Source organism: Vombatus ursinus, unplaced genomic scaffold (genome assembly GCF_900497805.2).
Source record: "Vombatus ursinus unplaced genomic scaffold, bare-nosed wombat genome assembly UNPS02014830.1, whole genome shotgun sequence".
NCBI classification, from domain to species: domain Eukaryota; kingdom Metazoa; phylum Chordata; class Mammalia; order Diprotodontia; family Vombatidae; genus Vombatus; species Vombatus ursinus.
In genome coordinates, this window is record NW_020954608.1 from 3,394,131 (window position 1) to 3,421,002 (window position 26,872).

At 37.4% G+C, this 26,872-nt stretch overlaps 1 protein-coding gene across 2 annotated transcripts in view; it reads right to left on the bottom strand.

Annotated features, from left to right (window-relative positions):
* Positions 1–12,152: 12,152 nt before the first annotated feature.
* The window catches only part of ZNF277 (zinc finger protein 277), a 175,137-nt gene continuing 160,417 nt past the window's right edge, over positions 12,153–26,872 (bottom strand). For both annotated transcript variants that reach the window (XM_027838864.1, XM_027838865.1), the window contains exons 8-12: positions 26,004–26,071; positions 23,030–23,126; positions 18,366–18,408; positions 16,304–16,478; positions 12,153–12,766 (exon numbers count right to left, since the gene is read on the bottom strand). In XM_027838864.1, the coding sequence (XP_027694665.1) occupies positions 12,565–12,766; positions 16,304–16,478; positions 18,366–18,408; positions 23,030–23,126; positions 26,004–26,071 (585 nt within the window). In that variant the 3' untranslated portion in view covers positions 12,153–12,564. The remainder of the gene's footprint in view (positions 12,767–16,303; positions 16,479–18,365; positions 18,409–23,029; positions 23,127–26,003; positions 26,072–26,872) is intronic.

Consider the following 26,872-nt stretch of genomic DNA (forward strand, 5'->3'; position numbering starts at 1 on the left):
GTAGTATTTTTCCATTACAGATAATGCTAATTCTTGGTTTCAGATAGATCTTATTTGTTATATTAGCACTGGAAGGACCAAGCCAAGCACATCAATTAATGCAGAAATTTTAATGCAAATTTACTTTGAGATAAAAAATTTTATTCTATCTCTATTTCCCTTGCCTTATGGATAAAAATAATGCTCTGTGCCAATTGATGCAGCCTGTCCCTTTAATGTATTCATTCTTTAATTCTATATTTTCCATTAAAGAATGATCTCTTTGCACCTATCTTTCAACTCCAAATCTCATACTCTTACATGTAAATGTAAGTACAATTTCTTTTGCTAACTTTACAGTGTTACTTTATGAAAAAACTACCCTCCTCTGTCTATGAACAAGGACATGAATAAAAGAATCTTTTTCCCTTCACCAAAAAATCCCTCAAAAATAGTGGCCACCCATGTTATTTGTTTCAAGGGCAATTTGGAATAATCAAGTAGATACACAGTGAGCCAAAGAATACTTTTCAGAAATGAAAGTTACTTTATAAATCAATGATCTAAATTGTCCCCAGAGTCTAAATCACTCTTTAGAAGTAAGTTGGATACTTAAGAAGAGAAGCATATCATAATGAGGAAGACAGAGAGACAGCTTGAGCACTATGTTTTACTCTGAAGTCTGACTTAATCGATTCCAACTTTAAAAATGTTTAGAAGAAAAGTTTCAAGGTTTTCTTCATTTAAAATTTATCACATAAAAGTCTCTAAGTTCTGAGTACTGTGCTTCATAGATTATAGGCCTTCCACAATAATCCTTCCACAATAATATCATCAGTTTAGAGCCAGCATTAGACAAACTTCAGAAGTGGGAGGCCAAGTGACTGTCCAGAGTTTTTTTTCAGGAATGCTCATCAGAGTGTGGAAATGGTGTTGGTGGTAAATCGTTTTTTGAAAATTGAATCATTTTTAATGTATCAAGGGGATTTGCTATAACTTTTAAGCCAAGGATTGTTGGCAAAGTGAAAAAAAAAGCCCACAAAAAACAAACCCTATCACTTTTTGTGGATTTTTTTTTCTATATGGTGTTAGGAGTGGGGGTTGGAGTCAATCATCTCCAATAAAATTTATGTTTTTTGGTACGAAAGTGGATTTTTATATGCCAGATTCTTAAAGGGTATTTAAATTAATTTCAATTAAACAAGTATTTAAACAATTAGGAGGTACTTTGCTAGGCACTGGAGATTCAAAGATAAAATATCACATTGCACCATCCTCAAAGAGCTTGTAGTCATTTTAAAACTTTTAAAATTTATTTTGTTAAATATTTTCCAATTACACGTAAACTTTTTTTAACATTTATTTTTAAAATTTTTGAGTTCTAAATTCTCTCCTTCCTCTCTGCCCCTCCCCTTCCCTTGAAAAGGAAAGTAATATGGTATCAAGGTTACACATGAAATCATACAAAACTTATTTCCATATTAGCCATGTTGTAAAAGAAAACACACACACACAAAACAAACAAACAAAAAAAAACAAGAAAAATAAAGAAAATTAAAAAAATGCTTCAATCTACACTCAGAATGAATCAGTTCTCTCTCTGGAGATGGATAGCATTTCTTATCCTGGGTCCTTTGGAATTCACTGCAGAATAGCTGAACAAGTTGTGGTATATGATTGTGATGGAGCACCATTGTGCTATAAGAAATGATGAGCAGGATGCTTTCAGAAAAACCCGAGAAGACTTAAATGAACTCATGCAAAGTAGAGTGAGCAGAACCAGGAAAACATCATACACAGTAAAAGCAATGTTGCTTAATGATCAACTGTAAATGACTTAACTACTTTGGCTATTCTGCAGTTGATAAGCATCCCCTCAATTTCTAATCAAAGAGCTTATAGTCTAATGGAGAGGGTAAAAACCTTTACAAAACAGGCATTAAACATTTATACATGCACATAAACACATGCATTAGCATACATACCTCCAGATAAATTTTATTATTTTTTTCTAGTTCTATAAAGTAACCATTTGATAATTTGATATGATAAGGCACTGAATCTATATACTAATTTAGGTAGCATTGTCGTTTGTATTATATTGTCATGCCCCTCTTCAATAATTTATGTCTGTCAACTTCTGTAAAGAGTGTTTTGTAGTTGTTATTGTTCAGTCATGTCCGATTCTTTGTCACCCCAGTTGGAGCTTTCTTGGCAAAGATACTGGAATGATTCACCATTTCTTTCTTTAGTTCATTTTACAGATGAGGAACTGAGGCAAACAGGGTTAAGTGACTTGCCCAGGGTCACACAGCTAGGAAGTATCTGGGGCTGGAGCTGAACTCAAGAGGATGAGTCTTCCTGACTTTTAGGCTCAGCAGGCTATCCACTATGCCACTGTATTCAAATAATTCTATGTATATATTTCAGTAGCTGAATTCCTACATATGTCATGTATACTGTAGTTATTTTGAATGGAATTGACTGATTTTTCTATATCTTCCTTATGGATTTTCTATAGAAAGTCAATTTTTGTGGGTTTATTTTATACACTGTTGTTGTTTCCATTTACATTGTTGTGAAGAGCGCCTGCACTGGTAATATTGAATAGGGAACTCCTAGATAAGGAAACTCCTTCTCTCTATCGTAGAGTCTTGAAGAGTTGACTAGAGCAATGGGAGATTAAATGACTTGCAGAGGATTCTAGTGCCATAATGTATCAGAGGCAGGACTTGAGCTCAAGTTTTGTTGGCTCCAAGGCCAGCTATCTATTCACAACACCACTGGCGACACACACCATGCATTCACTCAGGCACACGCTTGTATTTTACATCTTTGCCTTTTTTTTCTTTTTTTCTTTTTTTCTTTTCTTTTTTTCTTTTCTTTTTTACAGCTTTGCCTTTTAAGGGCTAGGACTTACAGCTTCCTGTGTTTGTTACCCTTTCTGACCTACCCTCCTTGTTCAAATATGTGCAGGTGAGCCCAGGAGCATAGAACAGCATCCCAAAACACATTTATATCAAACCAATTTCCTCCTATGTTACTGTTGCAGAGGAAAGATAAGCAGTATATTTTGGTAACCATATCCCCCACTAACCACATAAAATTATTTGGCCATAAATAAAGGGAAGGAACAGTTGAGGAATCTGTTTTGTTTTCAAATGGAACAACATGTAATGATTTATTTCACATGGTTCAGGGCAAAGAATCCTGATTTGAGAGTCTAGAGGACCCGGGTTCAAATCTCAGCTCTGATATTTGATAAACTATGTGACCTAAAGCAAATCACCTAATGTTTTGCGGACTTTAATTCCCTCATCTGCAAAATGAGGGGTTAGACTGGATGACTCCCAAGGTCTCTTCTTACCCTGAATTATTTCTTTAGGTGTACAGTTTCAGCACTTGTACTGGTTGTTGTTTTTTCTTCTAGGTACTTTCCTTGCAGTTAGAATACCTTTCACACCAGTTGATAGTGGTTGCCTTGGTTTCCTTCATATGATGTAAGCTACAAGGCATATGTTTTAACTGGGATCCAGATTACAATAATTTATTTTCCTTTGTTTTCTTTTTATAGACCCACATAATTATTCAAACAGCTTAACATATTACATAATAAAGTACATGTTTCATATAAATATGAATATTTTAAAGAAGACATTCAGATGTAATTTTGTACTTTTCTTACTACTCTTCAATTAACAGTCTCAATTTAATCTAATCCAAGTGTTACTTTCAAACTTTGGTTAGAATCATCATCATCATCATCATCATCATCATCATCATCTTCTTCTTCTTTCTTCTTCTTCCTCCTCCTCCTTCTCCTTCTTCTTCTTATTCCCATACCTTGGATTGAAATCCTAAGAACAGTGGATTCAGAATTACAGATCTTAGGTTTGAATCCCTGCTTTGCTACTCACTACCTATCCCATCTTGATAAGTCATTTCAACACACTTAGTCTCATTTTCCTCAGTTGCAAAATGAAGGTGAGGGAACATGATGATATTTCGGAATCCTTCCTACTCAAAATCCTAGGTTTGTTTAGATATCTCAGACTTTAAACCTATTTGGCATTGGAATAAGTTTGCCTTCTCCCATCAGCTACCAGCTTTTCCACATTTCAGTCATAGGAACCTATTCATCCTGCTTTGCTAGGATGCAGGAAGCAGGACAACCTAATAAATAGCCTAAATTTTAGATTGTCTTTCTAATATTCTTTTTTTTTGAAAATTTTTAAATGTTTAATTGATATCTTTTTTTTATATGACCAACATTTCCCAATGTGTCTCTTTCCTCGTACTCTCAGAGGGACATCCCTTGTAATACAAAATAACAAAGAGAAAAAAGAAACTCAATAATATTACCAACAAACATATCACCTTAGTCTAACATCAGATATAGTGTTCCATACCTATATTTCCCTACCTCTGCAAAGAATGGCAGAAGGTACATTTTGATATATTTTCTATAACTAGGGCCGTGCTTGGTCATATCATTTCACAGCATTCAGTTTCAATTGTGGTTTGTTCCATTTACATTGTTGTGATCATTGTGCATTAGTGTTTTCCTGGTTCTGTTGACTTTGCTTTGCATCAGTTTGTTTTCTCATTCTTTTCTGAATTCTTCCTATTCATTGTTTATTATAGCACAATATTTCATTCATGTACCACAACTTGTTTAGTTTGATGGACATCTACTTTATTTTTAATTTCAAATATTATCAACAAATTAAAAGTCTACATCACTCTCTGTCTCTCATGTGCCCCCTGTTCTGTGTAGACAAGGTTTGTTTTTTTTTCCTTAAGGGAAAGATTCAATATATTTTTGCTGTCAAGCCACTAAGAGTGCTAAAATCTAAAAGCTCGAAGAATTCCTAGGGGTCATTTAGTCCAACCAGCTTACTGTATCTAGGAGGAAACTGACGTCTAGAGAAGTGGAGTGATGTGCTCAAAATCACACTTGATCAGAATCAATGAAAATATAACTGTCATTGAAACAATAGCACAGATATTAAACTACTACTTATGTTGAGAAATTCTATGATTAGAAGATTAAAAGCAACATTACAAAAGTAACTAAATCATTGGGTTACTAGAGCATAATTTCAGTTCCAATATCAGTATTATTTTTTCAGCTCCTTCATTTTTTCATAAATTATTTACCATTTATTTATTTTAAAAATTCATTTTTAAACATTTTGAGTGCCAAATTATCTCCCTCTTTCCAGCAAGAAATATATCAATTATACACGTGTAGTCATGCAAAACAAATTTCCACATTAGTCATGTTGCAAAAAAAAGCAAGAAAAATTCAATATCTGTATTAAAATCATTAAAAATTTTTTATTTATTTTAAAGACAGGAGTTTTCTATGTCACCCAGGCTGGAAGTGCAGGGACTACTCACAGCCTTCTCCTACTCTGATTAGCATGGAAACTTTAACCGGCTCTGTTTCTGACTTGTGCTAGTTCACTGCTCTTCAGGGAATTGGGTTGCCCCTTCATTCCCCCTGACTCATCATAATGATGCCAGAGTTAGTGCAGACATCTGATTAGCTTAATCCACTACAACTCAGAACCCTGAAGTCAGCCTCCCTGGTAGCAATGAGACATACAGATGTGTGCCACCAATGTTCAGGTTTAAAAATATTTTTAAACAAGATTGAGAAATACCTAGAAGTATTTTCAATGCTACTGTTTTTATTCATTGAGAAGAGGAGGGACAGTGGATAGAGTGCCCACAGCCAGGAAGACCTGAGTTCAAATCCAGCCTCAGACACTTACTAGCTGTGTGATCCTGGGTAGAGTCACTGTTTGCCTCAGTTTCCCCATCTGTAAAATGAGCTGGAGAAGGAAAGGTCAAACCACTTAAATTTCTTTGCTAAGGAAACCCAAATGGGGTCACAGGGAGTCAGACACAACTGGAACAACTGAACAACAACAGTACTTAATACTATCTTTATCTTTTCTAAAATCTCAGTTATCACAGATTATACATTAGTTCATATGGCAGCCTCTGACTATTCTTCTGGTTTCTTAAGTAATAGTGAAAGAGTAGAATTTGATCAACTTGCTATGAGGTCTGGGAGCATGATTCCTGCTTCATGGATGTCATAGCTTTAGTTCTGACTATAAATTTTAGAAAGTATATATATATATACACATATATGTATATTTATACACATATGTATATTTAAACACATACATATGAGTACATGTATATATGTACATCTAGGTTCTGATTAATACAAATATTGAATCTCTGAAGTGGTTGCATATATTCAAATGTACACTATTCCAAAGTAATATTATATAAAATATGATGATTGGTTTCAACCCAATAGACAGATGCAGTGTAAATTCAAATAATGTGACCACTTCTGGGGATTCATTAGTTACTCTAATTGGGACCTTAGCTGTATTTATGTGTGTGTGTGTGTATATACATTTATATATATATATATGTGTGTGTGTGTGTGTGTGTGTATGTGTGTTTATGTATATGTGTACATGCATATAGGTATATGTATATATATATTTTTTTCATGCTTGGGTTTCCAATTTCACTCTGCCCTCAGAAAAATAAATCCCTGTAATTATGGTTTGAAAGCAGTACACACATATACAAAAAATTACAATTCCTTGGATCCTTAAAAAAAAAGTCAAGCATGCAATAAGGGCCAATTTGGACATTCCACCAATGTATAATTACATATCATTTTGTTGTATTATGTTGTTGTTTATGAAAGCTATCATGTAGTCGTTAGTGATTCAGCTTTGGAATCAGGAATCAATGAATTAACAGGCATTTGGTATGTGTTTACTATGAGTCAGGGTCTGTGCTAGATGACAGGCGTACAAAGTCAGGAACAACTAGTGCTTAGGCCAGATTGGTTGGAGCACAGATTAATAATAATGACAACAATCACTTATATAGTGCTTTAAGATTTACAGAGCACTTTTTTATAGGTATTATGTCATTTTATCCTTACAACAACCCTAAGTGATTGGTGTTATTCCCATTTTACAGCTGAGGAAAATGAGGCAGATGACAGGTTAAGTGATTGTCTGAGAGTCACAAAGCTACGGAGTGTGAGGCTGGATTTGAATTCAGGTCTTTCTGGCTCTGCCTCCATCACTCTATCTACTGTATCATCTTGGGAGGAGAGAAAAAGACTGGAAATAAGTGTCAGACCAGAGGTGTTTGTATTTGATCCTAGAGGTAACTGGTTTACATCAGGAACCTAAGTTAGAGTGCTGCCTTGGACATATACTGACTATGTAACCCCGGGCCAGTTTTAAATTCTTAGTGCCATCTCTGGGCAAATCTGTAAGACTAAATTGGAGAGCAGGTGCCAGTTTGTACTAGGAGAAGCATTTTTCTTACCAGGAGTTCCCTATATCAATTAAATAACTAATTTGATTTAAAAGATAACTTAAGGAATAGGCCTTGGAATCATCAAAATCTGGGTTCAAGCCCACCCTGTATTGGTTGAGAGCCTGGGCAAATGCTTAACCTCTTATTAACTCAGGTAACTCTAAGAGTGGATAGAACCCTGGACCTGGAATGAGGAAGACCTGAGTTCAAATCCTGATTCAGACAATTACTAGCAAGCCAGCTAGCCTCTGTCAGTCTCAGTTTCGTCATCTATAAAATGGGGGTAATACCCACTTTGGTTGTTGTGAAGATAAAATGAGCTAATATTTGTAAAATGTTTTGCAAACCTTAATGTGCTATATAAATGCTGCTTATCATCATCATTATCTAAGATCTGCTCTGGTAGAAGAAGTTTCCACATCATATGATTTCCTATATGGGTGAAATCAGAAGTGTTACTCTTTCTCTAATATTTCTCCTTCCCTGAAGTTATTTTATATAAAATAATTTTGTCACTGCTGTTCTTAATTTCATTTTACAGGATCATTCTATTTAGGGTTCATTTGGAATCACTCTGCCCAGTAGTTTTTTATCCACTTATTTCTCCTAATGGGCTAATCAGGTTAGTTGACCTATAGCTACATAAGTTGTAAGAGACTGAGGCCCAGAGGTTAAGAAGCAATGATGAAATCACATACACAACAATTATAGCTGACCTATAGCTACATAAGCTATAAGAAGAGATTGAGGCCCAAGAGTTAAGAAACAATGATGAAGTCACATACACAACCATCAAAATTATGTCTAATTCATTGCTTGGCTGACCAAATACCATGTACCACTTCTATCATGAATCCCCATGCCACTCACATTCTCTTGGCAGGTTTTTTCTTGTTCCTCCCGACCGTAGTTATTAATGCAACTCTTCCTTTCTGTTTACCCTATTTTCCTCCTTGAGTGACCAGGCTCACTCAAGTAGTCTGCTACCTGTTCAGAATGCAAAGTATATAGAATGTGCTTATTGGGGTAGGAATATCACCCCAGATTTTCCACCAAAGAACCTTGGGCATTTATGAAACCATTATATCTTTTTCAGCTCTTTTCAAAAATATGGGTTATATGCCATCCATTTTCACAAATAAACTGAACACTCCTTGAGACAGTGGCACCATCCTACATATATCGCGACAGCTTGATCCAAATGCAAGAATCTGTGAAACTGGATAAACTCACATAAAAATGGATGCAAAAAAAAAATCAGCCCTCCTTCAGAAAGCATCAAACATTATTATTCACTACAAAATGCAGCCAGTGAATGAGACACTCCCTGAAGCTCAGAGAGTAAGGAAATGGTGCAATGTAAACCTAGTGAGGATCTGAGGTCTATGGAGACCTCATCCCTTAAGTAAGTGAAAGCCAAACAGAAACCAGGGAAATAGAAAGGAAGAATCAATCACAACAGAATTAAACTGCCAAAGGTGGGGGAAGGCAATATTCAAGCATCCATTAGCATGGTTGATCAAGCCAAAAATGACAATCCAAGTATCAGCTTTGCAAAAGCATTTGGGCAAAATTTTGCAGTGGCTGTAACATGTCTTTTAATTTTCTTGGGAATCAGTCTGCAAAATAGGGCTACCATCCACCCGTAACCTGCTGAATTCTCTCTGCCCCTTCCTTTCTTTGTATGAAGTTGTTTGTATTGATACATATGTATATTGATGTATATGTACCTGTTTCATGTTGTAATTGTAAATATTACATTTATACCATTGATAGAAGATCTACATGTTTTTCCCCAATCTCATCTCAAAAGTGTCAATCACTTGAATCAATTGACTATTTTTTAAGTGCCTGCTCTATGCATGGCACTATGAATGCTAGATTCTTGGGAGAGATCTAAAGATTTGATCCTTGCCCAGATCATGATAATATCCTTCCCTACTGCCTTCAGATATGCCTTCCCTATCCTTATAAATACTTCACTAGCCCCTGCCAGCCTCTTAAGCTATTTTTCCTATCTCTCTTCCTATCTCCTCTCTTTCTTAGCTAAACTCCTTGACACAACTGTATACACCTGTTGCTTTCGCTTCCACTCCTCTTATTCTTCCCTCAACCCTTTGCAAACTGGCTTCTAACTTCATCAACTGAAACTGCTCTCTCCAGTTACCAATGATTTCTCAATGAACAAATCTGATGGTTTTTTCTTACTCCTCATCTTTCTTGGCTTATCTGCTGCATTTTTGCCCACTTCTTCCTCCTGGATACTCTGTCCTTTCTGGGTTTTTATGAGTTATATCATTTATATTTGATTAAAATGGTATTTATGATTATTTCTAGAGAAAAGGTACATAGCTGCTTATTATATAGGATTGTTTCATGGGAAAGTCAGATTCCATTTCCAGCACATTTTCCAAGAAAAAATTCAAGAAAATTTCCAAAAAAATCCACCACTGTGTAGATATAGAGGTAAAAAGCTAATTAAGGTTTTGACAAAGTTTGTTATTAGGTGACAAATATGCCTTACTAGATTGTAAGCTCACTGAGAGCAGGGACCATGACATATAATTGTGTATTCCCCACAGGGTCTTTTGTGCTTTGCAAATAGAAGTTGTTCACTAAATATTTCAGCTGAGCCATGAGGTTATGTTGTTTTCTCTTCAGTTACTGACTTAAAACCATTAAGATTAGGAAAATGATTGAATTCCTGAAGTAAGAATTTTTTTCCTTTTCAGTTCAATATACCCTTTGGGATAGGGGCATTTGTAAAGCCCAGTCAGAATGGGCAAAGTGTAACCTTATTACAAGAAGTCTTGGCACTATTTTTTCCCCTATAAAAATATTGGTTCAGAACATCATGATCAGGAAACTGAAATATACATGAATACTGAACAGATTGTGTAAAGAAAAGCATTTTTTTGTGGTCCCAATCTATAATTTTATAGATTGGGGAACTCCTGGTATGAAAATTTTGTCCACTGATGCAAATAACACTTTATGTGTTAACTTATTGTCTTCAAAAATATTTTTGTACCATCATGGAAAATTTTGAAAATATGCAAAATTCAGTGATGGGGTTCTACTATTTAGCATTGCATAGGAACCTTAAAATTTAAACAAATTTAAGAAACAACTCTTTACAAAGGCAATTTTACTTTGAAAAACTTTGAAATAATTTTTTTTTGCTTGCATTTTTTAAAGCCCATCATATCCTGGCTCCAACCTGTCTTTCTACAATTATTTGTAGGACAAAACTAAATCCTACACCCAATTCCAGGTAAGATTAGTGTCAAAATAATTGAGACAGATTTTTTTTTTCTCTTGGGATGTGAACTACCTGGCTTTCAGTACCTAGGTAGGCAGTCCGTTTTCCTACATCTTTTAGATTTCTCATACTTAAACATACAATTGGAGCAAAGGCATCCCATGAAACACTGCAACAGAGACATTCCATTGGACCCATACTGAAAAACTAAAGATAGTCATTTCCCTTCCAGCATCTTGAGTCTAGCAGAAAACATTCATAAAGTATATTGCTGCTGCTGCTGCTGTTGTTTAATTGTTTTCAGTTGTGTCCAACTCTTCATGACCCCATTTGATGTTTTCTTGCCAAGGTACTGGAATGGTTTTGCAATTTCCTTATCCAGCTCCTTTTACAGATGAGGAAACTGAGGCAAACTGGGTCAAGTGACTTGCCCAGGGTCACACAGAAGTCCCTGAAGTCAAATTTGAGCTCGAGTCTTCCTGACTCCAGGCCCAGCACTCCATTAATGCCACTTAACTGCTTCATGAATTTAGGTACTATCATTCAAATTAGGGGCCATTACGACTCCAAAGCAAAGTTCAGTAAGAATTTATCAAGTGTTTATTGCCTATCATGCACACATGCTGGGACTACAAATACAAAAGTGAGATACACTCTGCCCTCAAGGAGCTTATGTTCTACTGAGAGGAAATAACACATATCTAGACAAATAAATGAAAACACACACACAAACACACAGCAGATTCAAAGTCATTTCAGGGGATGGGTGGGAGGCCACTAACAACTAGGATGAAATCAGGAAAGGCCTCTTCGAGGAAGGGGTAATCGAGCTGAATCTTGAAGAGAGCTAGAGATTCCAAGAGGCAGAGGTAGGGAAGGACGATGGAGGGAGAAGATGGAATTCTGTGCTTGCAGAAAAGCAAGAAGTTCAGTTTGATGGAGGGGGTGGGGATGGGAGGGAGGGGTCAGAACACAAGGGGAAGGGCACAGAGTGAGAGAGAGAGGAGGGGGAGGGAGGGAGGGAGAGAGAGGGAGGGAGAGAGAGAGAGATATGTGCAGGGAGGCAGTTATTGTAAACCATTGTAGAAAGACAGTTTGGAGTCAGATTTTGATGGGCATTAAATTTTACCTTTAAGATGAGAGCAAGAGAAAACTAATCACAAGGGTTAATAGAAAAAAAAAGAAAAAAAGGCTTTTGATTGTACAAAAATAAAGATTTTTTTTCCATTTGCAAAAAAACCCAAATGAACCCCAAAACCTTACATTTATGGAAAAATAAAAAAATACGTTCCTGTTGAGGGCACAAAAAGGATTTGCTTTTTCTTACTTCCTGTAGATGTCACTTGAGCTTAGCTTTGAAGAAAGCTAGGGATTCTCTGAGGCAGAGGTGAGAAAAAAGTACATTTCAAGTATGAGAAATAGCCTGTACAAAGTCATGGAGAGGGGAGATTTTTGCCCAATGCTTTCATCCCAAAAGTCCCCTTTGCCTACAGCCACCATCCCAAGAGCATAGTACAATATGAAAAGCCAGCCACTATTTTGCAGAACAATTCATGTGGAAATTTTATTCAGAATAATTTATGGAGAAGTTACAAGCATCCAAAAGAATAAAACTTAAGTTGTCTGGACTTCATTTTCCCTTGGCAGTTGACTTTATGCCAAATAATGACCTGCTGAATTATGGACCACAATTCCATGTTTTCTCCTTTTTTGATTGATCTATCTTAGAATTAGGGGACTTGAGTTGGAATACTGATTCTGCTAGTTACTCCTAGTCTTCTCCAGGGCAAATCACCAAACCTCCTAGGAGCTGAGTTTTCTTGTCTATAAGATGATAAGGTTGGACAAGATGATCTCCAAGGTGCTCTCTAGGTTGAAATCCTGTGTTGAAATCTGAACTGTCCTTTTGTGATTGGGTTTTAAAGCTAGCCCAACATTCCTGCTGTTGGCTACAGTTTTCTCTGGCTTTTTGAGCCATCTCCTTGTAGTAAATGTTTCAAAACGCTGCCTTGTTTCAGAGCCTGTAGATTGGGCACATCCTCACTGATGACGGGGATGTCATCTTTCTTCAGCCCCTCAGCACTCAAGTCACCTTCGCTGTCAGACAGTGCACACAGAAGGGTGTCATTTTCATAGGTTGGAAAGTAATACCTGAAAACACAACCACAAATGTGTTAAAAAGCCTCATCCTTAATGGGCAATTGCAGTCAGCTATAGTCTATTCCGTTCTCGATAGTGAAAGCTTAAAACACTTGCCAACAATGTATGCTGAATTTTGTAAACACTGCAAATAAGACAACATTTGAATTGTCTACACTCCATTTTTCACTGGCAGACAACCTTAAGCTGGATGATGACCAGGGACAATCCCAGTGAATTCCAAAATGTCAAGCTTCCTTTTTCTCCCAGGGCAACTTTTGCTAATATGTGTTAGTAAAGGGAGCTTCCCTTTCCCCAGGCCCTGGGATTCTTGCCCACTTGGCTTCCCTCTCCCCTTTCTGGGTCAGTCTTCCAGGTCACTCAGAATCCAGATTTTCTAAATACATATGAATTGAGGAGAAAAGGACCACCATAATACACTTATTGAGGTCCAGCTGTTCCCTGGGTGACATTCAAACCAGTTAGAGGAAATTAAAGGCTCTGGAATCATGGCCACACTCCAATATCAGAATAATTCCTGTTGGTTTCAAAAAAGCATTCAGATGATTTCAGGACACATTCCTATCCCATTCTTACCCATTATTTCACAGGATATCAAGGAAAGTGAAGGAGACACTGGTATCCACAGCAGAGAGAAGGAATGCTTTCAAAATTCTTGAAAAGGAAAAGTGAATTAAAAACAGAGATGGGAAAAAGATAATAGAAGGGAAGAAAGGAGGGGGGGCTCTAGGGGAAAGAAGGGAGGAACAGGGAAGGAAAGACTTGAACAGAATAGAAAAGAAGGAAGGACAATCTGCTTTCCCAGGCTTATTTCACATTACTACCATTCTAGTCAATCTACTTACAGATAATAAGATACTAATACAGATAATAAAATACAGATTTTAAAGTTGGTTACTGGGTTCAATTGCCTCATTTTACATATTAGGCAATTGAGAAACAGAGAAGTAAAGTGATTTAACTAGGATTACACAACTAGTAAATGTCTGAGGTGGGATTAGTCTTCTGACTACAAGTTCAATGCCTTATCAGGTACATCATGCTGTGGCTCAAACTTGTCTTCCAAAACTAGGTCTTTCATCTTTGCACAGGTTGTCCTGCATGTCCAGAGTGCATTCCATCCTAACCTCTTAGAATGCACGGCTTAATTCAAGGCTTTGCTCTGGCACCACCTCTAATGGGAATTCCTTCCCCATCACCCCTTGTAGTTGGTGTTTGCTTCTTCCTCCTCAAATTATTGGGTATGTACTTATTTGTTTACATGTTGTATCCCCTCAGTTTAACAGGGGGGAAAATCTTCTTAGGGTTGGGCCTATTTTCCATCTTGTCTTTGTATCCTTAGAATCTGCACGTAACAGACATTGAAAAGATGCTTGTTGGATTGGAGTGGACAGAAAGGAAAGAAAAGACTGAGACTAGAGGGAAGGTATTGGAACATTCTGGCACATTATCAATATATACAAGTGCACCCACTGATGAATGATCAGCAATCTATTGAACTCTGAGCACCATCACTGAGTCCAAGTGATGGCTGTTGGTGCCACTTTCAGAGCCAAAGCATTGATAGATAAGGGAGACTGAAAGAAAAGAGAGGAGAAAGAAAGTGTAAAAAAAGAAGATGGGGGGAGGGAGAGAAAGGAAATAGAGTACAGAAAATTAAAAAAAATCTAATTAAAGATCTAATTAATCTAAATTAAAGAAAGAGAGACCCTCTGGTCATAAGGGTGAGGATAATGAGATATGTGTGGTGGGATGTGGTATTGTGTTGCCAGCAATTTCTCCAGGCACAACTCAGCTTGTGGTTCCTTTATCCAGTTATTTGTTGGGCCTTTAGATTACCTCAGCCCTCATTCCTTAGCCCCACAATCATTTGGTGATGCGTATAGATCTGCTCTAAATATTTAACCAGAACAATATCCAAAGGCACAGGTCATTTGGGGTTAATAAGAGCTAATGACAACATAGTTTTTGCAAAGTACTTTATATACATGATTTCCTATAATCATCACAACAGCTCTTCTAGGTAAGTTCTGTAGGTGTTATTATCTCTCCAGTTTACAAATGAGGAAGCGGAGGCTCAGAAAGGGAAAGCTGTAAGTGTCTGGCAGGTAGAATTTAAACTTCAATCTCCTCTGACTCTAAGTCCAGCTCTCTTACCAACTTGCCATCAAGTATCTGAGGAATCCCACAGAGGGAGGAAAGAGAGAGAAAAAAAGAGAAAAATTAAAGCAAAATGCAATACAAAGTTGGCAGAGCAACATGGAATCTCAGAATTAAAAGCGATGTTGGGAGATAATCTAGTCCAGTGGTGTCAAGCTCAAATAGAAACAGAGGCCACTAAATCATACACAAGGACCCCTGTTGGCCTTATAATCACTTAGAAGATTATGTATAAATTTTATCTATTATTATCTATATTATATATCATCTATTATTATACTACACATTGTTACAGATACTGTATCTATTATATTTTGTATATTATTTGTTTTATTATATTTTGTTTTACTCAGTTTTTATTTATTTTGTTATATATTTCCCAATTACATTTTGATCTGGTTTGGGTAGCACTCAGGAGAACTGTGGGCCTCAGGTTTGACACCTCTGATCCAATTTGACTTCCTCCCAATATAGGAATATTTTCTACAACAGATAGCCATCCAGTCTCTGCTCGAATACTTCTATGAACAAAAAACTCATTATCTTATGAGATGGTCAGTTCCCTCACTGAGCTGAAATCTTCTTGCCTATCTGTAACTCTTACTTATTTGCTCAGTTTGTGCCTTTTTGAGAACGTAGAACAAGTCTATGCCCACTTCCATTGGAGAGCCATAAAGACATTTGGAAATGCCTAACATGAATTCATCTGGGTTTTCCACCCACTTGGGAAGATGCCTAGTTGAGGGATGACTCTGGGAATTCATAAAGCCCTTTTTTAAGGAATCCATCTTGGGAGAGGGACAGAGTTCTGTGGACTCCACCACAGTAAGCACACTTTGTAGTGAAGCATAGCGGAGAGATGGATTTGGAAGCTGGGTGTGACTCCTAGCTCTGTCACTTATTACCTGTGTGACCTTAGACAAGTCACTTCACCTCTTCTGGCCTCAGTTTCCTTATCTGTAAAATGAAGGGGTTGGACAAGATTGTCTCTAAAGGTCTCTTTCAGCTTTAAATATATGTGGCATTGAGTTGCCAGCAATTTCTCCAGGCACGACTCAGCTTGTGGTTCCCTCCTCTACTTTAGAGGGATGGGGGAGGGGAGAGAAATGCTTCCATACTGGAATCTTTGGGGGACTTCAACTTCCCGGGAGCCTTTTGAACTGGTGTTATCCAAGGGATATAGAAGATCTTATATGATAGTTCCAGGGTCCCTCAAAAGAGGCTTCAATTAGGTGCCAGGCCAAGGGATGCTTATAGAATTAATAATGCACACCCAAGCAGCTGCAAACCAGCTAGCCAGCTTTTCAGCAATTTAAAAATATTGAAATGTGAAGGAAAGATAAATGCATGTGATAGAGCAATACTTACTGTGGCTGATCCCATGTGGTTCTTTCAGGAAGCATTGATATGTGTTTAGTTTTCTCCATGTGATTTCTTAATTCTGCTTTGGATGTAAATTTCAAACGGCAGCCATAACATCTACATTGGTGAACTTCCCTCCGAATGAAGTTGACCAGTTTTACTTGCTGATAGAAATGTAATCCTGGGAAGATGGCAGGAAGCAAAATCATGCCAGATGATTCATTAGACAATTACTTTTGCACTGTTATAATTTTTAAAAACATCATTTAGATTTTTCACAGTAGCCTAAGAAAGAGTGAGAATGCATTAGGATATCTGGAGGGGGTTGCAGAGGGTTGCACCTAAGAAGAGAAGAACATGTATGATTTCAGTAGTATAAAGTAACCAAAGAAAAAAGATGTACACGAAGTCTGGTGGTGCTGAAAGGCAAGAAGAGGTCACTTGTGTTTGCACCTATTATTGACAAGCAAGTTACCAGTCTTCTTTGTGCTGCTATGCTTCTGTCCCCACTAGCCTGAGAAATGTGTAACACAATCTGTTCATACCCAAGACATCCTGGGTTGGTTGTGGTTGGTGCCACAGATTGACTTTAGGTGTTTCAGTTAATTAACATTTTTTTTCAGTAGTTCTAGAGCTATATTAGACATAACTATTGAATTCTTCAGGCCTGCCCTTCTAAGAGTTTTATGCCAAAGAAGGTGAATTTGGAGCTTTTCAAAGGGTCATCAATATGCAAAATGAATCAAATAATCCCTTTATATCAGTGATTCCTGACTGTTTTTTATAATACTCAAATGTGTCCAGTTATTACAAGAGGAGATAAACATAACTGATACTACTTTTCTTTGACTTGATATACAAATAAATATATAGTACATGATTGGGGGGAGGGGTCATGTTTCTCATAGTGGGCCATATGATCAGGAATCCAAACTCTTGCACTAATTCATATTGGCAGAATATTTGTAATTCAGTCTTGGACAGTTGTCTGGCACATTGAGAGGTTATGTGATTGCCTGTGGTTATGTAGCCAGTATATACGAGAACTAGGATTTGAACTCTGGTTTTCCTGACACCAAAATCATTACTCTATCCATCTGGTCATGCTGCCTCTCTAATTTTAGTTAGTTATTAATTATCCAAGTATGGTAGCATGAAGGAGCCCCACAATGGTGGATAGAGAACCAGGAAGGCCTGGGTTCAGGTCCCACCTCTGACCCATGCTGGCTTTGTGGTCTGGCAAGCCAATCTCTCCATGCTCTAGGTAACTCTCTAATACTATAAATGTTGCACAAAGGGTTCTGACCTATACAGGAAGGATATTCTTCTCTCAGGAGTTGTTAATACCAATGAAATTACAGTCCTAGTCTCAATCCCTGGTCCTTATGGTAGCATGATACAGGGGCAGTGATGAATAGCTATGTCTTGTAGTGTTCATGTGTGCCAAATAATTAAGTTTTTGTATTTCCTAAGAAAAAAATCTCAGGAGATTTGTATTCCTAGGGTCTCTGGGAGCTACATATATTTGGCTCATGGGCTGCATATGGGTTGTCAGCTTGGGATAAAGCATTTGTAAAGAGGACCAATAAAGAGTGTTGAGAAGTCAGATAAAAAACAATAGGAGATGAAATTTCAAAATGCCTGGGAAAAACTACTTTAAATAGAATCCTCTGCTATATATACATGGAAAACATTTTGGGCAGATAGTTTCCATCTCTGACTATAAAGTACTGTTATAGTTTAAAAGAAGGTAAATTTAGATCTTCTCAAGTCAAGAAAAGGTAGATCTCTCCCTCCCTCTTTTTCTCTCTATATATAGTTTAAATTATATATATATATATATATATATATGTATAGTTTCTCTTTCTCTCTCTCTCTCTCTCTCTCTCTCTCTCTCTATATATATATATATATATATAGTTTAAAAAAAGAATAAGGAATCCAACAAAACACCCAATCTTACCACCTTCTAGTAGTACATAAGAAAAGTACATTTAAGATTTGTGGATTGTTTTACAGGACTCTTAATGAAAATGTGTCATTGCAGGGTAGAGTATACCATACTCACCAAGGTCGGATTTTATTTTCAGAAGATCAAATTCATGTGCATCCTGTAAATAAATATTCATTATTCATTTATATGCCTTGCTATACAAATACATAATCCGGTGAGTTCTTTCATCACTCATGTTGAAGTTTTAAACAGAAAGTTAGCTTACTAAGAACTCCAAGGAGTTTGAGCTACTGGAAGCTCAACCCGTGTCTACCATCTTCCTTTTCTGAATTCTTTAAAATCTAAGCGCTATTAGCAAAAATTGATTACATGGACTTGAAACACCTCTTCAGCTATGGCAGTGGTAGGATTATTTCTTAAGCATGTCCTGCATGTATTCTATCATCTGACCAAAGGTATCCTTGGTCTTCCAGTAAGCACATGTCTATCACTCCTGCACTCTGTATTAAGGTACTAGAAATCCACCATGCTCAATAACCTTGAAAAGTTTTTTCCCTTTTTACTTTCTTTTATTAAGCATGTGTTGTGTAAATGGTCAACTGCCTCTCTCTCTCCCTAGGCTCCCCGCAAAATACACTGACTTTTGACTTCTCTAACAAAAACCCTCTTATTACTTAAGAAATACCTGGTAAGGAGGCTGCATAGGGAATTTGGGGAGGTAGAATGAACTCGATAATCTTGGAGGCCCTTTCCAATGCTGTGGTTCCCTTATGCTTCCATATTTGTGAAGCTGTTGTGATTGGTCCTATGTTATAAATTAGGAGTTCTTCACCTGAGGTCTGTGAATGTGTTTTTGAAAAATATTTTCACAACTGTATTTCAATAGAATTGGTTTCCTCTATAATTAATAAACTTGTATTAAGCCCCTATGTGCCAGACAAAAAGAGGCAAAAGACAGTCTTTTCCCTCAAGGAACTTACAATCTAAAGGGGGAGACAATACAAACAAATACATACAAAGCAACTTACATATAGGATAAACAGGAATTAACTAACAGACAGAAGGCACTGGAATTAAGAGGGGTTAGGGAAAGCTTCCTGTAGAAGGTAGGATTTTAGTTGGGACCTGAAGGTAGCCAGAGAAGTCAGTAGTCAGAGCACAGGAGGGAGAGAGTTCTAGGAATGGGGAACATCCAGAGAAAATGCTTGGAGCTAAGAGATGTACAATTATTCCTTCCACATTGCAGGGGTTAGGGGTGTGGTACCCCCTGTGATCTAGAAAATCTGCATAAAAGTTTTTGGCCCTCTCTTCATACCACAGATGTCCAAATTTTTTCTTTTTCTTTTATGGGGTATTTACAGACCTTATTGTAAAATTTGGGTTAAATATTTGGCTATATTATACAATACTATACATATATTGTATGCATTTCTGAGTCTGCACTTCATATGTCATTTATGGGTTCCACAAAACTCCCTCCAAATTCCCATTTAATTTCTTATACCAACCTACGATATATTGAAATTGTGACAGGGAAAATTGAAATGTGGAAAGGATAGCTGTAGTGTCTTTTTAAAAAAAAATTATTAATTTTAATTTTCAACATTCATTTTTATAAGATTGTGAAGTCCCTCCTTTCTCTCCTCTCCAAGACGGCATGCAATCTGATATAGGCTATACATGTATAATCATATTAAACATATTTCCACATTAGTCATATGGTGAAAGAAGAATCAGAACAAAAGGAAAAGACTATGAGAAAGAAAAAAAAAGAGAAAATAGTATGCTTTGATCTGCATGCAGATTCCATAGTTCTTTCTCTGGATGTGTATAGCCTTTTCCATCATTCCATTTTGGAACTGTCTTAGATCCTTACATTGCTGAGAGGTAAATCTATCAAAGTTGGCCATTGCACAATGTTGTTGTTACTGTGTATAATGTTCTCCTGGCTCTGCTCACTTCACTCAGCATCAGTTCATGTAAGTCTTTCCAGATTTTTTTGAAATCCACCTGCTCATCATTTCTTATGGAACAATAGTATTCCATTATATTCATATACAGTCATTTCCCAATTGATGGACATCCCCTCAATTTCCAATTCTTTGTCACCACAAAAAGAGCTGGTATAAATATTTTTGTACATGTGGGCCCTTTTCCTTTTTTTATGATCTTTTTAGGATACAGACCTAGTGGTGGTAGTGATGGATCAAAGGGTATGCACAGTTTTATAGCCCTTTGATCATAGTTCCTAATTGCTCTCCAGAATGGTTAGATCACCAACAATGCATTAGTGTTCCACTTTTCCCATGTTTTCTTCAACATTTATTATTTTCCTGTTTTGTCATATTAGCCAATCTGATAGGTGTGATGTGGTACCTCAAGGTTCTTTTAATTTGCATTTTTCCAATCAATAGTGATTTGGAGCATTTTTTTCATATGACTATAGACAGCTTTAAACTGCAGTGTCTTGATAGTGAAGCAGAAAGGAGGCCACTGTTTCTGGATTGAAGAGTATGTATTGGGGAATAAGGTGTAAGAAGACAGGAAAGGTAGGAGGGAGCTGGGTTATGAAGGGCTTCGAATGACAAATGGAACATTTTATATTTGATCACGGAGACAATTGGAAGCTACTAGAGTTTATTAAATTTTGTGTGTGTGTGTTGTGTGTGTGTGAGACGTGACTAGATCTGTGCCTATAATCCTATGTATCAAGTTTCATACAATTAAAAACATTATTCTGAGAAGGGTCTCATAGGCTTCACCAGACTGACAAAGAAGTCCACGACACACAAAAGGTGACGGAACCTTGTTCTTCTCGGATCTGACTTCTCTTGTGTACTTTAGACCTCCCCAGGAGCCGCCAGAGGCTTGCACTAGATTATTCCGATGTTGGTCAGATTCTTAAGGCTTCCATGTAGGAGAACAGGATCAGATTTTGACTTAGCTTGGACTTACTGTCTAGATTCTAGATCCTTCTTCTTAGCTGTAAGATCTAAGAGTGAGAGCTGGAAGGGATCCTGAAGATCAGCTAGCCCACCCCCTCATTTTATTCACAAGGAACCTGAAGCTCAGAAAGTGACTTGCCCAAGATGAGCTAATGGCAGAGACAGAATTTGAACCCAGGTCCTCTGACTCCAAAATGAGTGCTCTTTTCACTCTACCACAAAGTCCCACAGCGTATGGCATGCCTGAATTCATGGATTGTGGATATTTTGTTATTGTTTTGACTTACAGGTTCACAATAGGCAATGCCGTTCTTAGTTCACTTTAGACAATATCTAGCATAAGCATTATGTTGAAATAGGCACTCGATGCTTTCATCATCATCGTCATCATTATCATCACTAGCATTTCTATAGCATTGTAAGTTTTGCCCACTGCTTCACATATATTATGTCATTGATCTCCATAACAACTCTGTGAGGTAGGTGCTATTTTTATCCTTATTTCACAGATGAGGAAACTGAGGCCGAGAGGGGGTAAGTGACTTGCCCAGGGTCATATGGCTAGTAAACGTCTGTTGTGGGATTTGAACTCAGATCTTCCTGACTCCAAGGCCAGCACTCTCTCCACTGTGCCACCTAGCTGTGATGAAAATTTATTCCACTTATGTTTCATCATGAAGTGTTCAAGTAGAGGCTGGATAGTCACGCTTTAGTGATGTTACATTGAATATTTCTTTATTGTTTGGCAGAGTAACTTCTAAGTTCTTCTCCAACTCTGCATGTCTATGAATTGGCAACCTCACGCCTGGTCACCTGCATAAATGAGCAGGTGCTGCTCTATTTCTTAGGCTTCAGGGGGAGAGTTTGAAGAGGATTCCTGCTTCAGGGAGCTGTGCCTCCATATGGGTTAACATTCATGGCCCCATCACTGCAAAATTATGAGCATATGATCCTAGCCTTGTTCATCTTGCAGTTTTAATTTTGGGGTTTTTTTTTTGTTGTTTTTTTTTTTTTTTAGGCAATTGGGTTAAGTGACATGCCTAGGGTCACACAGCTCGTAAGTGTCAAGGGTTTGGTCTGAGGCCGGATTTGAACTCAGGTCCTCCTGACTTCAGGGCCGGTGCTCCATCCACTGCGCCACCTAGCTGCCCCTTAATTTTGTTTTAAAATACAAAAAGGTTGCAGTTGAGTGAAAAGGAAAATTCTTAATTGTGGGATATTTCCAGTTTTCTTTATAAAAGTATGACCCTGGCCCTGTTTTTCACATTGCTTCCACAACAGCTTTGTACAGAATAGAACAGATTTCTACAATCTCTACCCAGGGCAGGAAGCACTGCAATGAGACTCAGGACTTGGATGTATCTCTACCTATACTAGTCTGAGTGCTTATCTTGATTCATATTTGAATTTCTGGGCTAGAATTATACTAAAATTCCCCTAAAAGCTTAGGCACACATGTTGGATCATTAGATCGCATTGAGTGGATTACATGCTACCACTATACTTTCAAATCTTGCTTTTAGAATAGGGATAGATAAGAGGCTCTAGGCAGTGAGGTAGTGCAGTGGATACAGCACTGGACCTGGGGTCAGGAAAACTCCTCTTCCTGAGTTCAAATCTGACCTCAGACAATTACTAGCTCTGTGACTCTGGGCAAGTCATTTAACCGTTTGCCTCAGTTTCCTCAACTGTAAAATGAGCTGGAAAAGGAAATGGCAAACCATCCCAGTATCTTTGTCAAGAAAACCCCAAATGGGGTTATGAAGAGCCAGACAAGACTGAATTCTTTTTATACAGTAAAGTACAAATCAAATGACCAACACAATATCTCACCTCCATGTGGTCACGTAATTTTTCAGTAGTATCTGCTTGTTTTTCACAAAACAAGCAGACAGCACAGACAGGGTGTTCTTCCCAATCAGACCAGTCACTATATGCAAAAAACATAAAACAGAGATTGCCTTCATTATTAGTTTGCTCAGACCACAAAGCATTAAAAGCAGCAAAATAATAGTAGCTGGGATGAGGAGGAAGAGGTACACTTATCCATTTTTGATGAAATTGCAAATATGTAGTCCAAAAAATTAAAAGTAAATGATAAAAACCATAAAACTATCTGTCACTGGAAATACACCTGTGTTGTCAGAACAAAAAAGATCTATTTATTATATGATTTCAGCAGCAGAAATATATATATGCATATATATACATACATATATATGTATACAAACACATACACACACATATATAAAATCATTAAAAGCTGGAAACAGCCTAAAGGTCCAGTAATAGTGGAATGGTTAAATAACTGTGGAACAAAAATGTAATGGAATCCCATAATACAGTGGAGGCTGATGAATATGAGAGAAATCTGGAAAGACCTGAAATAATGTAAAATAAGCAAAACCAGAAGAGTGAGAATATAGACTATCACCACCAGGAGGAAAAGTATATGAAAATGAATAGAGAACCCTAATGAGGACTTGGAGTGAAGAGGTGAATTGTTATGACTCTTTATTGATTGAAATTAATTAATTTAAAGGTAAATAGCTATTAGGCAAATTTAGCTGGTTACATTGATGTTCACTGTAACACTTTTGATAAAACATTCAAAACAAACAAATCTGTGCACATTTAAAAACATAGCGTGTATGTGGGAGGTGTGCCCGAGCCCTCTCAGCTCAGTGGTTCATAGATGGCACTGGCCATAAGGTTCTCCCCTCCCAGTCTGCCAGAGGGAGACCAGCCAAATCTTTTTCAACCCTGACATTTATCCAGAGATTGTCACAACACATTATGTTTATCTTTTAGCTTTTGAAAGTCTAAGAAGTACCATGAAATTAATATAAATGACAAACAGGTGCTGATCCTTTGTCTCCTATTTTACTCTCCTCTGAACAGCTACCCCACTGCTGAACGAGTGGGAATCATGAAACAGCAGTTGTTTTTGGCAGACTCTGCTCTGAGACAACTAGGTCTAATTTGCACAAGGAGACATCAAGGGATGTGTTAACTACAGCCACTGAGTGTACACACAGTCAGGCAAGATGCTGCGAACGTGTTTCTGCATGACAAAGGGGGCGTGCTGCATTTCAAAACAATCCATTTTTTTTCCCATCACAGAAATAATGGTTATTTTTACCAGGAGCTCCTGGGGAATCTTGTAGTAGAGCAGACATCCCTTTTTCCTCCTTTCTCTTTTGAAATGCTAATAATTACCTTCAGGGAGGTAGGTATTTGGGGATATACTCTTCTTGAATTCTACCCAAAGAGCAAGGAAACTAAGTACTTAGAATCAATGGGTACTCAAGAAGCCACCAACTTTTGGTGGGGTCTTAGATGACTCATCTCCTCTTTTCTTGGCAAAATTAAGACTGATGTTCCCCTCCTTTTCCTCTTTCCAAGTAAGAGAGCATGTGTGTGTGTGTGTGTGTGTGTGTGTGTGTATGTGTGTGTGTGTGTGTGTGTGTGTGTGTGTGTTGGGGGTGGGGGGAAGGGGTGGTAGTCGATATGAGCTCCTCATTCTGCATTCCACTCTTGTTCATGAGATACCAGTGGCATCAAAATGTAAACATTTACTGCATAAAATACACTAACTAGGGTGTCCTAAAGAAATGCTATTTTCCAAAGTCTAGAGAACCTACTAACCAAGTCCCCTGTTACAAAGAAGATGGCTGACCTTCTGTTACCCAACTTTGGTATTTACTTTAGTAAAATATTAATTCAAACCTCAGGAGACCAAGAAAAAAAAAGTCAATTTGTAATGAAAATGGCATAAGAGGTGAGCATTTCTTAAACTCGACAATTGAGATAAAGAAGATGCAGGTGATTTTGAGTTAGTCTTAAGAGAGGCTGAACAGTCATTTCCCCTTCCTCTACTTCACAGATAGATGATCAGAGTTAGAAGAGACCTCAGACACTATTCAGTCCAACCCATACCTAAACAAGAATCCCCTCTACAATATACCTGTCAAGTGGTCCAGCATGTGTTTGAACACTTCCAGTGATGGGAAACCACCACCTTCCCCAGCCATCCTACACCATTTTGTAATAACTCTAGTGGTTAGGAAGTTTGAATTTGCTTCAGTTTGACTCTCTGCAACTCTCACTCCCTGTTCCTCCTGGTTCTGACATCTGGGCCAAGGAGAGCAAGTCTAAGCTCTCTCCCATATGACATTGCTTCAAATATTTGAAGTCCCCCCACCCCCAAGTATTCTCTTCTCCATGATCAACACCTCTAGTTCCTCTTATTATAGTAGTAATTTCATTCATTCTCACTGCCCTCTTCTGAATTCTTTACAGCCTATCAATGTCCTTCTTAAAATATGGCCCTCAGAATGGAACATGATACTCTGGATTTGGTCTGACCAGGGCAGAGCTGATAGTAATTGGAGCAGTCCAAAGATCACATCACTTAACTTCAAGTTTTCAGACCAATGTAATAATGCAAGACATTCTGCAATGCAATTTTCTCTTTGAATTATAAATCTCTCTATATACAAACACACATATACGCTTTCAAGGAACCAAATAACCTTAATGGCAAAACCCTATCTAGTAGCAGTGACAATTGCCTTGGCTGTTGTTTTAGAAGCTATTTTGAATTAACCAGTATCAAGTTAGGGAAGTTTTGCTTAAATATACTGAAAGATCTAGTGTCACACCCCATCAAATAAGAGTCAAGTCACTGAATTCACGGTCCAGGGAAAAACACGTCTTTGTTACTTCTCTTTAGGCAACATATTCCCAAATACCGATTTTGATTCTAGTTAAGAGGTGGCCACGAAACAATAGCAACAATTCTTACTCTTCCTGATGATCTAGCAGTTCCCGATCGTCTTCCAACTGAACTTCTTCCCAGGACTTTCCAAGCTCCTGTGTAAGTTAAGACAAAAAGATCAGAAAGATTAAAGAATAGGATTAAGAATATGTTCACAGAGCTGCTAGAAGACTCCCAGTTCTGTTACTGACTTTGAAACAATACAAACATTGAAAGATTTATGCAGACTTTAAGCTTGCCCTTCAGACAATGTCTTTCCCTTCAAGAAGGGAGAACAGGAATTCTCTAAAATTTCAATATATAGAATTTAAATTGAAGTTCACTTTAAAAATAAGCCAAAGAATCCTCCCACTCATTTTAAATTGCTGATTTAAAAAAAAAAAGATTGACAATTCTAGATTAAATGTGATCTTGGGATTCTTTTAAAATGAGACCTATATCACTATTCAATTACATTTTTAAACCACATCCCAAAAGCAAGGGACTGGAAATAAGAGAGTGAAAAATCTAAAAAGTCCCCGCCCTTGAGTAGCTTACATTCTGCTGAATCTAACATATTCCACAGCATTTGCAACATCTTTTATTTGGGTCTTCTAAAGAAGCAGAGTAAGCCATGAAGAAAAGAATGGTTTGCATTTTCAAAATTGGGCCTAGTTGACAGACTGATATCTGTCTCATGTTTGTCATCTGACAATCAACCACGCTAACAAGAGAGTTTTTTCCCTCATCTGACTTGACTGCAGGGGATGAATCTTTCAACCACAGTAACTCTCAGAGACCTGGCTAGACTAGAGGAAATGTTGATCTATTGACATTACAAATCTTTTCAATTGTTTCCAGAAAAAAAGATCTAAATCATGAAGCTACACTAGAACCCATTTCTTTTCTCCCTCCTG